At 34.7% G+C, this 12,292-nt stretch overlaps 1 protein-coding gene across 1 annotated transcript; it reads right to left on the bottom strand.

Annotated features, from left to right (window-relative positions):
* Positions 1–4,459: 4,459 nt before the first annotated feature.
* LOC132548258 (neuronal acetylcholine receptor subunit alpha-3-like) lies at positions 4,460–11,525 on the bottom strand. Its single transcript, XM_060212105.1, has 7 exons — positions 11,483–11,525; positions 9,761–9,906; positions 7,542–7,586; positions 7,218–7,327; positions 6,282–6,512; positions 5,475–5,791; positions 4,460–4,869 (listed from the first exon to the last, which is right to left on the bottom strand). Exons 1-7 carry the CDS (start codon positions 11,523–11,525, stop codon positions 4,460–4,462), a joined length of 1,302 nt encoding a protein of 433 aa, XP_060068088.1.
* Between the last annotated feature and the right edge of the window lie 767 nt (positions 11,526–12,292).

Below are 12,292 nucleotides of genomic sequence, written 5' to 3' on the forward strand. Positions count from 1 at the left end.
AATCATGGAAATAATAGGTATCCAAAGAACTACCTGGTACATTACTTACCAGAACTGTTTTTATAAATTCCTTATATATACATGAAAATTATCACGGAGATAAACAGGTGAAAAATATGTAATATGTAGAAGCAAATGTTTCAGGTAAACAAGCCAGAACATCTGATTATATCAGATAATACCAACTTATTCAGCATTCCCCCTATTTTCATAAGAGTTTTATGTGCATGTGGATATTGATTGAATTATCCTTCACTTTGTTTCATTAAGTTTGGTTTGAAGCCATGTTTTACTCCGGTTAACTGACTTCATTTCCTTAGGTCTTTTGTAACATCACACAATGATAAAATCAGCATTTACCGTTTTCTGTTTAGTCCGATGTGCACACCAACAACCTTGATATTGCCGAAAGTGTATAATACACGTGTTACACTAAACTAGATGACACAGGAGGGCCGAAACGTCTGCCCAGAGTCGTCTCGGTCTGATATAATGTAGTGTACAGGTCACTTCTCTCGAATAACTGTCACATTAGTATCAAGTCATTTACATTAAAAATTAAAAACAATCAAAAACGACACCTGACAGTAGAGTCATGGACAAATACTTTCGCGCCTTACGTCAGCCAGGGAAATAAAATAAAATTTCTACATAATATCCCTATGGCAACCAACCACACTATCGACACCCTTAGTTTTAATTTGTCGCGTTTAAATCGCCGAATCTCCTTGTTATTGACAGACAGCACAGGATAAGATTAATGTGCAACTTCAAGGACAGTGGCGAATTAGTAATCTTAAACATTAGTATCTAAAAAGATAGTCACTTTGATAGGTTCAAACTATAAAAAATAAAACCTCCTCAGCTAATGGACTAATATACAACTTGGTCCCGCTAGTTCACAAAGATGTTTAACACTCATATCTGAATCATCTATTACGTTAGCATTAAAGAATCCATAGAAGATGTTGCTTGAAAAAGGGGGACATGAAAGTACTATTCCGTTCACATAATCATAATTAATGTAACAAAATATAGAATAACAGAAAATATGCACAAAGGAAAGATTTGTGAACTAAGGCGCAGGTGCTAAGGGAGTCAGTTTTCCTAAAACAAAAAGTGAAGTTTCTTCTGTTGTAAAGCTTTTTTTCAAAGAATGGCGACAATACAACTCCTCAGTCGTCAAATTATTACATGTCGTTTTTCCTGCTTTGAAATTATTCATCAGCTTGCAACATCTTTGCAAAACTGGAAATAGGAGGATAGTCATCCACCACACTCCGTGTAATTGATGCACAGAGAATTGATGTATGTGATTGCTTGGAATAAAGTAATTTATTTTACACAGTATTGGTGTTACTTTTGATTGTTCGTTTAATTCTGGCACTTGGAAGTAGACAAGAATTGTGAAATTATCTGATCATCAAGTAATATCAATATACCATATACTCAGATATCAACATAGATATTGTGCATGCAACCATAAATGGTAGTTCTAGGTAAAACCGAAGAAGAAATTGATAATAATATCTTTTTAATTAAATGTAATTGTTTGACTAGTAGAAGCAACTCTCCGAACAGAAAGTCAAATAAGAGTGCGTATCGATATGGCATAAAATTATTTCATGAAGAGTGATATCAGTTATAGGAAACTATTTTTTTCAAATTATCACAGAAGGGGTATGAATGTTTGAATAGACTACGATTCTGTTTGTTTCCTTGAATGAAAATATTGTTCAAATCTTGAATCTTAACTAACGAGAGTGCATTTAAAGCTATACTGAAGTTAATTCAATTAAGATTATGAGACCAAAGTTGGATCCATGTTTAAATGTGATATAGGTAATGTAGCCCAAAATTGTTGAGTGTTGAAAGTGGTGACATATTTTAACACTTATCTAAATTATGTAAATATTTACATCGTCCATCACAAACAAAACAACTAGGGCAGATTCTTTGACAGAATAAATATTTAATTAGTCCATATAATATTATTTTGGCATTGTTATTAAGATATCTATTTTGTTATTTCAATTTTGCATACTTTGCATTTGTTTTCAAAATTTGTAAATATTCCATGGAGTAGCAATAACTTTGTTACACATTAAAGAAACGACAATACATCCACGCATCTCAAGTAAGATCACAAAACGGGAAAAGTATCATTTTGAAATAGTATAACTTATCTTAACGGGGAAAAGTAGCATTTTGAATTAGTATAACTTATCTTAACGGGGAAAAGTAGCATTTTGAATTAGTATAACTTATCTTAACGGGAAAAAGTAGCATTTTGAAATAGTACAACTTATCTTAACGGGAAAAAGTAGCATTTTAAATTAGTACATCTTATCTTAACGGGAAAAAGTATTATTTTAAATGAGTAGAAATTATCTTACGCAACCAAACAGGAAAAAGTATCATTTTAAATTAGTACATCCTATATTAACGGGGAAAAGTAGCATTTTGAATTAGTGCATCTTATCTTAACGTGAAAAAGTATCATTTTAAATAAGCACAACACATCTTAACGGTAAAAAGTATCATTTTGAATTAGTTGAAATCATCTTACGCAGCAAAACGGGGAAAATATCATTTTGAATTAGTACATCTTATATTAACAGGGAAAAGTATTATTTTGAGTTAGTACATCTTATCTTAACGGAAAAAAGTATCATTTTGAATTAGTGCATTTTATCTTAACGGAAAAAAGTATCAATTTGAATTAGTACAACTTATTCTAACAGGAAAAAGTATCATTTTAAATTAGTACATCGTATCTTAACGGTAAAAAGTATCATTTTGAATTAGTAGAAATCATCTTCTGCAACAAAACGGTGAAAAGTTTCATATTGATTTGGAAGAAAGTTACAACCACACCTGATGAAAACAATGATATCAAAAGGAAATAAGTGATGGTGATACGGTCAATAATGATATATACATGTTAATACCATAAACAATATAGCATTTTTATTTCACTTGATAAACTGGTACAGTTAAGCATTTACAGACTAACCAGAAGTCAATCATAAATAATCAATAGGAAGGCATGGTTCAACTTGATATTGACTAAAGCTCCTATTCAAATGGGGAAAGTTTGAAAGTTAGAAATTGTATTTTCAATTTTAATCTCACTTTGAACATAAAACATATTCCATTGGTGCTTAATGAAACAAACAAATATCTACTGCAAACCGTGAAGGAGCCAGCAGTAACAGAGATGACAAATATTTCTCAATACAGTTAGTTATATTAAAGGTTGATATTTTCAAAGTGCAATATTATCTATTTGTTTGGTATTGAATAAATCACAACTAAACACAAATAAAGAACATAGTTAATAAAGGAAACAATTGTCTACTTTCATGACCTCAACAAATATTACTTATAGTATGCATAATGTTTTATGTACACCATACAAATGTGAACATTTCAAGAATACAACATTTACATTATATGATCAATTGTTGGGAGTGTAAAGGATATTTAGACTTAAGGTCATCTGTATAGTTTGTTGTGGAGCCTTTTTAGATACACGTCTGACAGCGAGTCAGTCAAATTATATTAGAGAGAAAGAAGTAAAATTATCTAAGACAGAAGGTCAGTCAAAGTAAAGATGACAAAAAGTAAGTCAGTCACACCAGATAAGCAGATCCTACAAGTCAACTAAACAGCCAACCACAGACAGACAGTCAAAGCAATAAAGATAACAGTTCATCAAGAGAGACAAGACAGTCATTGAAGGAAAACAAGACAATCAGTCAAAGTAACCAAGACAGACAGCAAGTGCAACTGACCAAGACAATCAGTCAAAGTAAACATGACAGAGTCAGTCAAGGAAAACAATGCAGTCAGTCAAGGTTAACACGATGGAAGGCCAGCCAAGATAACCAGACAGACAGTCAGTCAAGGTTAGCAAGACAGACAGTCAGTCAAGGTAACCAAGACAGACAGTCAGTCAAGGTAACCAAGACAGACAGTCAGTCAAAATAGACGAGACAGAAAGCCAACCAAGGTAAACGAGACAACCAGTCAGTCAAAGAAACCAAGACAGACAGTCAGCCCAGCTTAACAAGACTGACAGTCAGTCAAGGTAACCAAAACAGACAATCAGTTAAAGTATCCAATACAGGCAGTCAGTCAAGCTTAACAAAACACACAGCCTGCCAAGGTAAACAAGACAGACAGTCAGTCAAGGTTAACAAGACAGACAACTAATCAAGATAAAAAGACATGAAGCCTGCCAAGGTAAACAAGACTGACAATCAGTCAAAACATACCAAACAAAGTGTCAGAATAAAAATAACAGTCAATCTCTGTAAAGAAGACAGGGGATCATCAGTGGAAATTTGGACAGCCCTGAGGAAAGCATTAAGGGTCTGGTTTGATTCTGTGGCCATCCGTCATAGTGTCTTGTACGTATTTTGCTAGACAAGTCATCACTTCAATGTAAAAACCGTTAAGCATTTGCAGCTTTTATTGCCCCTCCAATCCTCAGAACAACCATGAACGTAACAGCCGAAATGCAAGCCACCACGAAAAACAACACGAATAAAAACCAGTCAAAAATGGCCGCTACCTCCACCCAGGAGTAGCTTGGAATGATATATTGTGAAGATTCCGAAATATTCGCCTCCTCATTCTGAACTACGTCAGTTCCGTTTGATTCTTTGTTAATGACCTGAACACGGTTATCATTTCGACCACAACACCCTCTCCAGCATCCAAACCTAGCAAAAATTCTGTCCGTCATCGACTGTAGCCAGGATGGCACTGGTTCTGCGCTGTCCTTGTGATGTATACGGAGGACTATTACCGACATTCCAACAGCCAGCACACCCATAATCAATGTGAAGGCCAGGTACACAGCTATAAGAGATATAATTGCAGAAAGTGATCAAATCACAAGGCATAACTGACCATATCATTTATACATTTCAGATAATTTTAACAATAAAGGAAAACCAATGGACACATACTTCTTTAGGAGTCCATAATTGTTGCTGGGTCAAAAATGAAATCGACTTACGTTTCACAAAGTATTGAACTTTCAATTCCAAGTAAGACTTTCAAGTATCACACACACATTTTATCAAATATTCTCGACAATATCTTTATTCTATCTAATTTTTATTTTGATTAACAGACAAAGGAACCTGACAGGGATTCTTCAAACTCAATGGTAAATAAAATCCTGCCTTGGAAAGACTAACTTTCAGTTCAAGAGAAGTAGTGATAACAAGGGTTTGTACATGGTTGAAAAAATCGCTATTTTGAATGTGACAATGGTTTTAAATTCTATAAGGATCGTGTGTAAATACAATTCACCAATGGTGACTATGTCTCCATAAAACAATTCATTTAAAGGGGATATGATATTCTTGATGGAGGCAGTGGCGGAGGTCCCGTCTCTATTCTAACTAATTATGGTACATAATTCATGAATGTTTTGATGTTGACAGAAGTATACTTACAAAGTATAGACACATTCAGTGATGTGTTGGGCATGCTATCCGCAATCAGAGTCAGGAGTACGGCTAGGGCAAGCAGTACTGTCAGGGCGTACGACACCTTCTCGCCGGAATCCACCGGAAGTACAAACACGAGGACAATTAGGAAGGATGTAAGCACAACCGGGAGTACGACGTTTGTCATGTAAAAATCATGACGCCGTGTCAGAATAATGAAGAATTTCAGGAGAGAAAAAGTTTCCACTACACCATTCGCTGTTGTCTCTTGAATACTAGATGTTTCAATCCTGGAGTTTGTATATAGCCATTCACCATTTTCCCTAAATACAGAAAAATTATCATTCTATATTACCGATGGGTATGAGATGGTTATTTGGGACTAAATAATGATGAAAAATAGGAGGTTCAGTGCACAGTAACATATCAAGAATGTTATACGCTTGCTTCGTATAGGGAGAAAAGTTATTTTGTTAAAAAGCATATTGTTTTATTCCATCTACATAATATAGTATAAAAGCATACAAGTATGTCGAACGTAGGACGTAGTCTATCAAAGAGGAAGGAGTACCATTAGCCTGCTCCGAGTTGCGAACATGAAACAATAGATAGAAGACAAACTTCCTCTGATGTATATATATAGACCTTAGAAACACGACACAAGACATATTTACTAGCTGAATCTTTCATGCCCGAGAGAAATGACAGAACAATAATCTGATTTCATCCACACTTTTGTATTCAATAATTTGTAGTGTTATTAAACTAGATCTGTATTTTTAAACTAATATACCCACGAAATCAAAACCCTACCCAAGGTCTTCGGTGTTTACGTAATTCCGTAGATGGGTAAGTATGAGCTCATCCCGAGTATAGGCCCAGCTAGTTACGTCAATGGCACACTCCTGTGTATCGAAAGGGTAGTAGGTGGTATCAATGGTACAAGATGTGATGAAGATCTGTGGCATTTCCCAGTCAACCCGGCCAGTTTCTGACACACGAAACAAAAGGTTGTCATCCTGCAGTATCGACACATCCTCCATACTGAAACAACAATAAAATATCAAGAGGTCAACAGAACTGCCAAAGAGAAAGTATCAGGTGTTCCGGAAGGGCAAATGTCATCTTTTATCGATAACACCCGCCGTGTAAAGTTTGATCGACCCAAGTTTGTAATGCCATGTTCCCAAATGAGAATACAGTTAAAAGAACGACGAAACATACAATGTTCAATTAAGCTATAACAATTACAGTACATTACGCACTAGTCAATTTTAACAATGAAACATACATTGTTATACATTGTATACAAAAGAAATGGAACCTAAGATACACCTGTTCTGATTTTTTATTCAGAATGGAGGGATTTCAACCAGTGTGACTGATTGTTATCCAAATCATAACATTTTGTTTGCTGGTTTGTTAGATTGATCGCTCCGTTAACAGCTAGGGTCATTTTGAGGAGAGCTACAGCACTAAACAACATGTAAGAGGCCCGTCCGTCACATACTATCAGCATCCAAAGTTTTGTGATATAAATCCATTGTTAAGATATGTCACATCTCCAACCCCCTACTCTCAGGTCCTTGCGAATATCTAAAACCTCTAAACACAAGAGTCGTTATTTGATATAAACGGTTCTTCGTGTGTGGGCAATAAAGCGGAGACATTTCCGTATTTAATCGTCACTTTAGCTTGTTTCTGAATCTGGTGTACATACGAAGGAATAAAATGTAAAGATATACTCACGAATTGTCGATGAACAGTTCCGGTTTCCATATCTCCTTATCTAACGCGTAGAAGTGGTCTGTGTTGGTGTATGATGCGGGGGTCCATGTAAGGCGGGAATCGTCCCACTCCTAAGTAAGGTATATTATTTGAATGAAAAAGAAAATAAATATCTACATGTTTTATTATTAGTGACATACAGGGTACATACTAATTGCAATCGTATAGTCACACTATCACCGAAATACATCAGTTGCCATTCTGCGATATATCGCTAAACAAAAATGTAGTAGGCACCAAGCCGTGCGTTGATTTACAAAAAGTCACACACATCAATAGACTTACCACAGTAAGCCAGCCCGTCACGGACATGCTTTGGTCCACCATGCTCTGAAGGACAAAGCACTTTTTCATAAACAAATATGTTTGCGTATGATGAAAGATGCACATATCTACTTGAATCAATATAAGTATACGCCTATAGCACTATATTTGGGTGTAAGGGATGTTTGCGCGTTTGTATCATTACGTTCGGGACTGTTGTATTGGGTATTGGCGCGTTTATAGCAACATATTGGGGGCTACTATATGGAATATTGTACGTTTATAAAACACTGGGGATTACGGTATGGATGTTTGAGCGTCTATAGCACTATATTGGAGACTGTTGTATTAGATGTCTTTCATGACTCTGTCACATATCTGGATTTATTTTCTCTTAGATCCGTTCAGGATGTACAATGGTAAATAAATTATAACACAACGAAAATATACCATACTGAGCTAAGCTCCTATTCTAAAACTAATTGTCATGCTACTGCACATCATGCCATGCCGTCTGATATTCAAAAATATTATGTAAAATAACGTCGAAAGATATCGGTCTTTGACAAGCTAAACTACTGCTTGCAAAAAAAGAAAATGCTGACAAGAAGAATTAATTGCAGTTAAAACAAAAAGAAAAAAGAAAAAGGCATTTACGCAAGCAAGAAGTACACCGAAATCATTGGAAAAGTTCAGAAAGACCAGATTTATGACATACATATAGGATCTTAAATGAGATTTCATTTCAAGTGAGATTTTAGGAAACGAGTCATAGAAGTATTCCGATTAAAACCTTCTGATGATGGAAAGGAACCAAAGCTGGAACTCGTTATTTCTTTCTGTGAAGGGAAGTAACTCAAACAGCTTTAACAGCATTTATCATCTTGTATATAAAAGGTTCATCAGTTTAACGAAACTAATATGTTGGCATTACTGCCTTCTAGATACTGTGATGGAATATAAACAATCTTTTATAAGTTCACCATAAGTGGAGACACAGTGAGTATTTTTCTATGCGCAGTTTAACACACGATTCCAAAGCTGTAGTATGGGACGTAACTCGTATATTTTTTGACGGTGGAAAGCAGGATGGGCATCTGTCTAGGTTATCGTAGGATAACAGCGACTAGTTTACTGTAAAATTAGCTGTAGCTTACTGTAGGATTAGCTGTAGCTTACCGTAGGATTAGCTGTAGCTAACTTTAGGATTAACTGTATTTTACTGTAGAATTAGCTGTACCTTGCTGTAGGATTAGCTGTATCTTACTGTAGGGTTAGTTGTAGCTTACTTTAGGATTAGCTGTATCTTACTGTAGGGTTAGTTGTAGCTTACTTTAGGATGAGCTGTATCTTACTGTAGGGTTAGTTGTAGCTTACTTTAGGATTAGCTGTATCTTACTGTAGGGTTAGTTGTAGCTTACTTTAGGATAAGCTGTATCTTACTGTAGGGTTAGTTGTAGCTTACTTTAGGATAAGCTGTATCTTACTGTAGGGTTAGTTGTAACTTACTTTAGGATTAGCTGTATCTTACTGTAGGGTTAGTTGTAGCTTACTTTAGGATAAGCTGTATCTTACTGTAGGGTTAGTTGTAACTTACTTTAGGATTAGCTGTATCTTACTGGGGATTATCTGTGTCTTTTTGTATTATTAAGTGTAGCTTATGTAGGATTAACTATAACTTACTGTGGAATTAGCTGTAGCTTACTTTAGGATACTGTAGGATTAGGGCGGTTAGATGTAGGTTACTGTAGGATTAGGCTACTGTAGGATTAGGACGACTACATGTAGGCTACTGTAGGATAAGGGAGACTACATGTAGGCTACTGTAGGATTAGGGCGACTACATGTAGGCTACTGTAGGATTAGGGCGACTACATGTAGGCTACTGTAGGATTAGGGCGACTACATGTAGGCTACTGTAGGATTAGGGCGACTACATGTAGGCTACAATAGGATTAGGGCGATTAGCTATAGGCTACTGTAGGATTAGGGCGATTAGCTATAGGCTACTGTAGGATTAGGGCGATTAGGTGTAGGCTACTGTAGGATTAGTGCGACTAAATGTAGGCTATTGTAGGATTAGTGCGAGTAGATGTAGGCTATTGTAGGATTAGTGCGAGTAGATGTAGGCTATTGTAGGATTAGTGCAAGTAGATGTAGACTTTTGAAGGAATAAGTAAACTAGACATCGGTTAATGAGACATGCTTTAGCCTATCATCTTATGGTGTTTATAACTTACCACATCGTTAATAGATATCAGACTGATTCCAACTTTAACAGACATGGCCTCTGATGGTCTAACTAATCGGTCATATGAAGCAGCAGCAAACAAAGTACTCCGGAGATTCAGTTCGCTTGCTGCCGACCATCCCTCTACAATGCTTACTGAAGATAAGATAATGAAACACCTCATTACTAAATAACATTTCTGCTATGTAGTTTAAATACAGCTATATCTAGACAATTCCATTGATCGAAAAACTCAGCACATGTCTACAGTACCATGATGTAATATATAGATTTGGAATCATGAATTTGTCTTCTGGAGTGGGATAAATAAACTAATTTATTTGTCTTCTTAAAGCTAAACTTCAGTCTGTGAAATAATTTCAGATGCCCAGTATTTTACGACTATAAACAACTGTCCGAAGGAATTCCTCGACATAGATTAACTGGAAAATATTTCAAAATAAATATTAGAAAAATAAATGGATGTAGCATGAAAGCATAGTATAACTTATTGATAGTGGAATTAGCTTCATTCATGTATATAATATCAACATCATTTATAACCAAAACTGACGCGACAAACAATACAATTTATCAAATTCGTTTATATCTATAAGTCAAGCAGAACTATAAATTTAAAAGGATTGGAAGTCGCACATCGGTCCTTAATAGCAGTGGAATGCTAAGCCATTTGTTATCGTTATCACATATTTCATCTTTTATCATTTTATCGTTTAATTGGAATTGACAGTGACCATACAATTATTTACATTGTTTAATCTTGACTGTAAAATACTATATAAGAAACGATAATGTTGATATGACAGCCTTACTCGATGATTTCTGGGTATGTTAATCAGAGCATTGAAATAAAAATATGTAATAACGCACCGATTATGATGTGTGAACATATTGGTGATATTTGTAAGAAATTCATTATAGTATTGTAAATAGTAAAATCATTATAGTATTGTAAATAGTAAAATCGTTATAGTATTGTAAATAGTAAAATCATAGTATTGTAAATAGTAAAATCATTATAGTATTGTAAATAGTAAAATCGTTATAGTATTGTAAATAGTAAAATCATTATAGTATTGTAAATAGTAAAATCATTATAGTATTGTAAATAGTAAAATCGTTATAGTATTGTAAATAGTAAAATCATTATAGTATTGTAAATAGTAAAATCATTATAGTATTGTAAATAGTAAAATCGTGATAGTATTGTAAGTAGTAAAATCATTATAGTATTGTAAATAGTAAAATCATTATAGTATTGTAAATAGTAAAATCGTTATAGTATTGTAAATAGTAAAATCATTATAGTATTGTAAATAGTAAAATCATGATAGTATTGTAAATAGTAAAATCATGATGATATTTAAAAGTAGCTGGCAGTCTTCCAACTGTTCTTACTCAAATAGACTTTTCCAAAGAAACAATGTTACATCAGTCCTTGAGAGCAGAAACCAAAACAAATTCTTTGATGTATTTTTTAGAACAAATTGCTTTGAACTAATATCAACATTCGGCACACTTGTTGATGTCTGTGTCTGATATGTCGTCTATCACTTTTGCCTCGAGCAATAGACTTTCTATTTCCGTCACATTTCTGACTTCGTTTTAAGTTATTGGTTAACATACTTTCACACTGTTAAATTTATTGTCGTAGGCTCTATTCGTACATAAATGTTCTCATTTACTTTGAATGCTATACAAACATACTGACCTTGAATAAGTATCAGGATCAGCCTTGTCACTTTGGATATCATGACGGCAGTAATGAGTGTCTGTCTGATCTGTTAAAGGCAATAGTCTCATGTTAATGATCGACAGTAAGAATTAAATAACTTTCAAGTATATACGTTATACACCATTCAGCTTTGTTGGGAAAAAATCAATAAATCACCATCACTTTATGATTTGTTTTAGGTATGTTTTGTGTTCCAAACACTGTTATTGTTTTGTATAGTTATGTTATAATGATTGGTAGCCCTTTCGGAACACCTGGTCTTTTTCAGGAGTCTCCCCATGTGAACCTGTCTCTTGTTCTTGTTTTGCCATAATTACATCAAATTTAAGTTCGAATTAAAAGTTTGTTGATATGTCAGTATTTTCTTGATTGTTTTTAAGCTTGCACATTCAGCTATCATAGTTACATCAAGGTCTCCCAAAATTAATTTGTGTGAAATAAGTACAATCGTGTATCGTTTGTTTTACTTGCATGCCCCAATGATTTGTGTACATGGTATGGCTCCACTTTGGAGAAATGAAGGGTGATCACGAAAGCACACTCTAATTGGATTTTGTTCATTAGCGTTACATACTAACTGAAGCGTAACAAACAATATGCGTGTAAATACCAATACTTGCGTGTGACGATTACACAGTGGCTGATTTGTGCCATTGCGTTATTTTTTTTCTTTTCGTCGCGGAAAGACGAGAATCAAAATTCTAAATTCTCGTTCTTTCGACTTTGCGGGGCGACAAAAAGACGAGAATTAGCACACCTTGATACTCGTTTTTCGTCGCAAAAACC

This window comes from Ylistrum balloti, unplaced genomic scaffold, assembly GCF_031769215.1.
Source record: "Ylistrum balloti isolate Yb309-2 unplaced genomic scaffold, AGI_CSIRO_Ybal_v1 Utg370006, whole genome shotgun sequence".
In the NCBI taxonomy this organism is placed as follows: Eukaryota; Metazoa; Mollusca; class Bivalvia; order Pectinida; family Pectinidae; genus Ylistrum; species Ylistrum balloti.

Coding starts and splice junctions, on each gene's coding strand:
- LOC132548258 (XM_060212105.1), bottom strand. CDS start 11,525: ATGATATCCAAAGTGACAAGGCTGATCCTGATACTTATTCAAG. Junction 7,587..9,760: donor TGATATCTATTAACGATGTG/GTAAGTTATAAA, acceptor TTTGTCCTTCAG/AGCATGGTGGACCAAAGCAT. Junction 4,870..5,474: donor ACTGAATGTGTCTATACTTT/GTAAGTATACTT, acceptor TATCTCTTATAG/CTGTGTACCTGGCCTTCACA.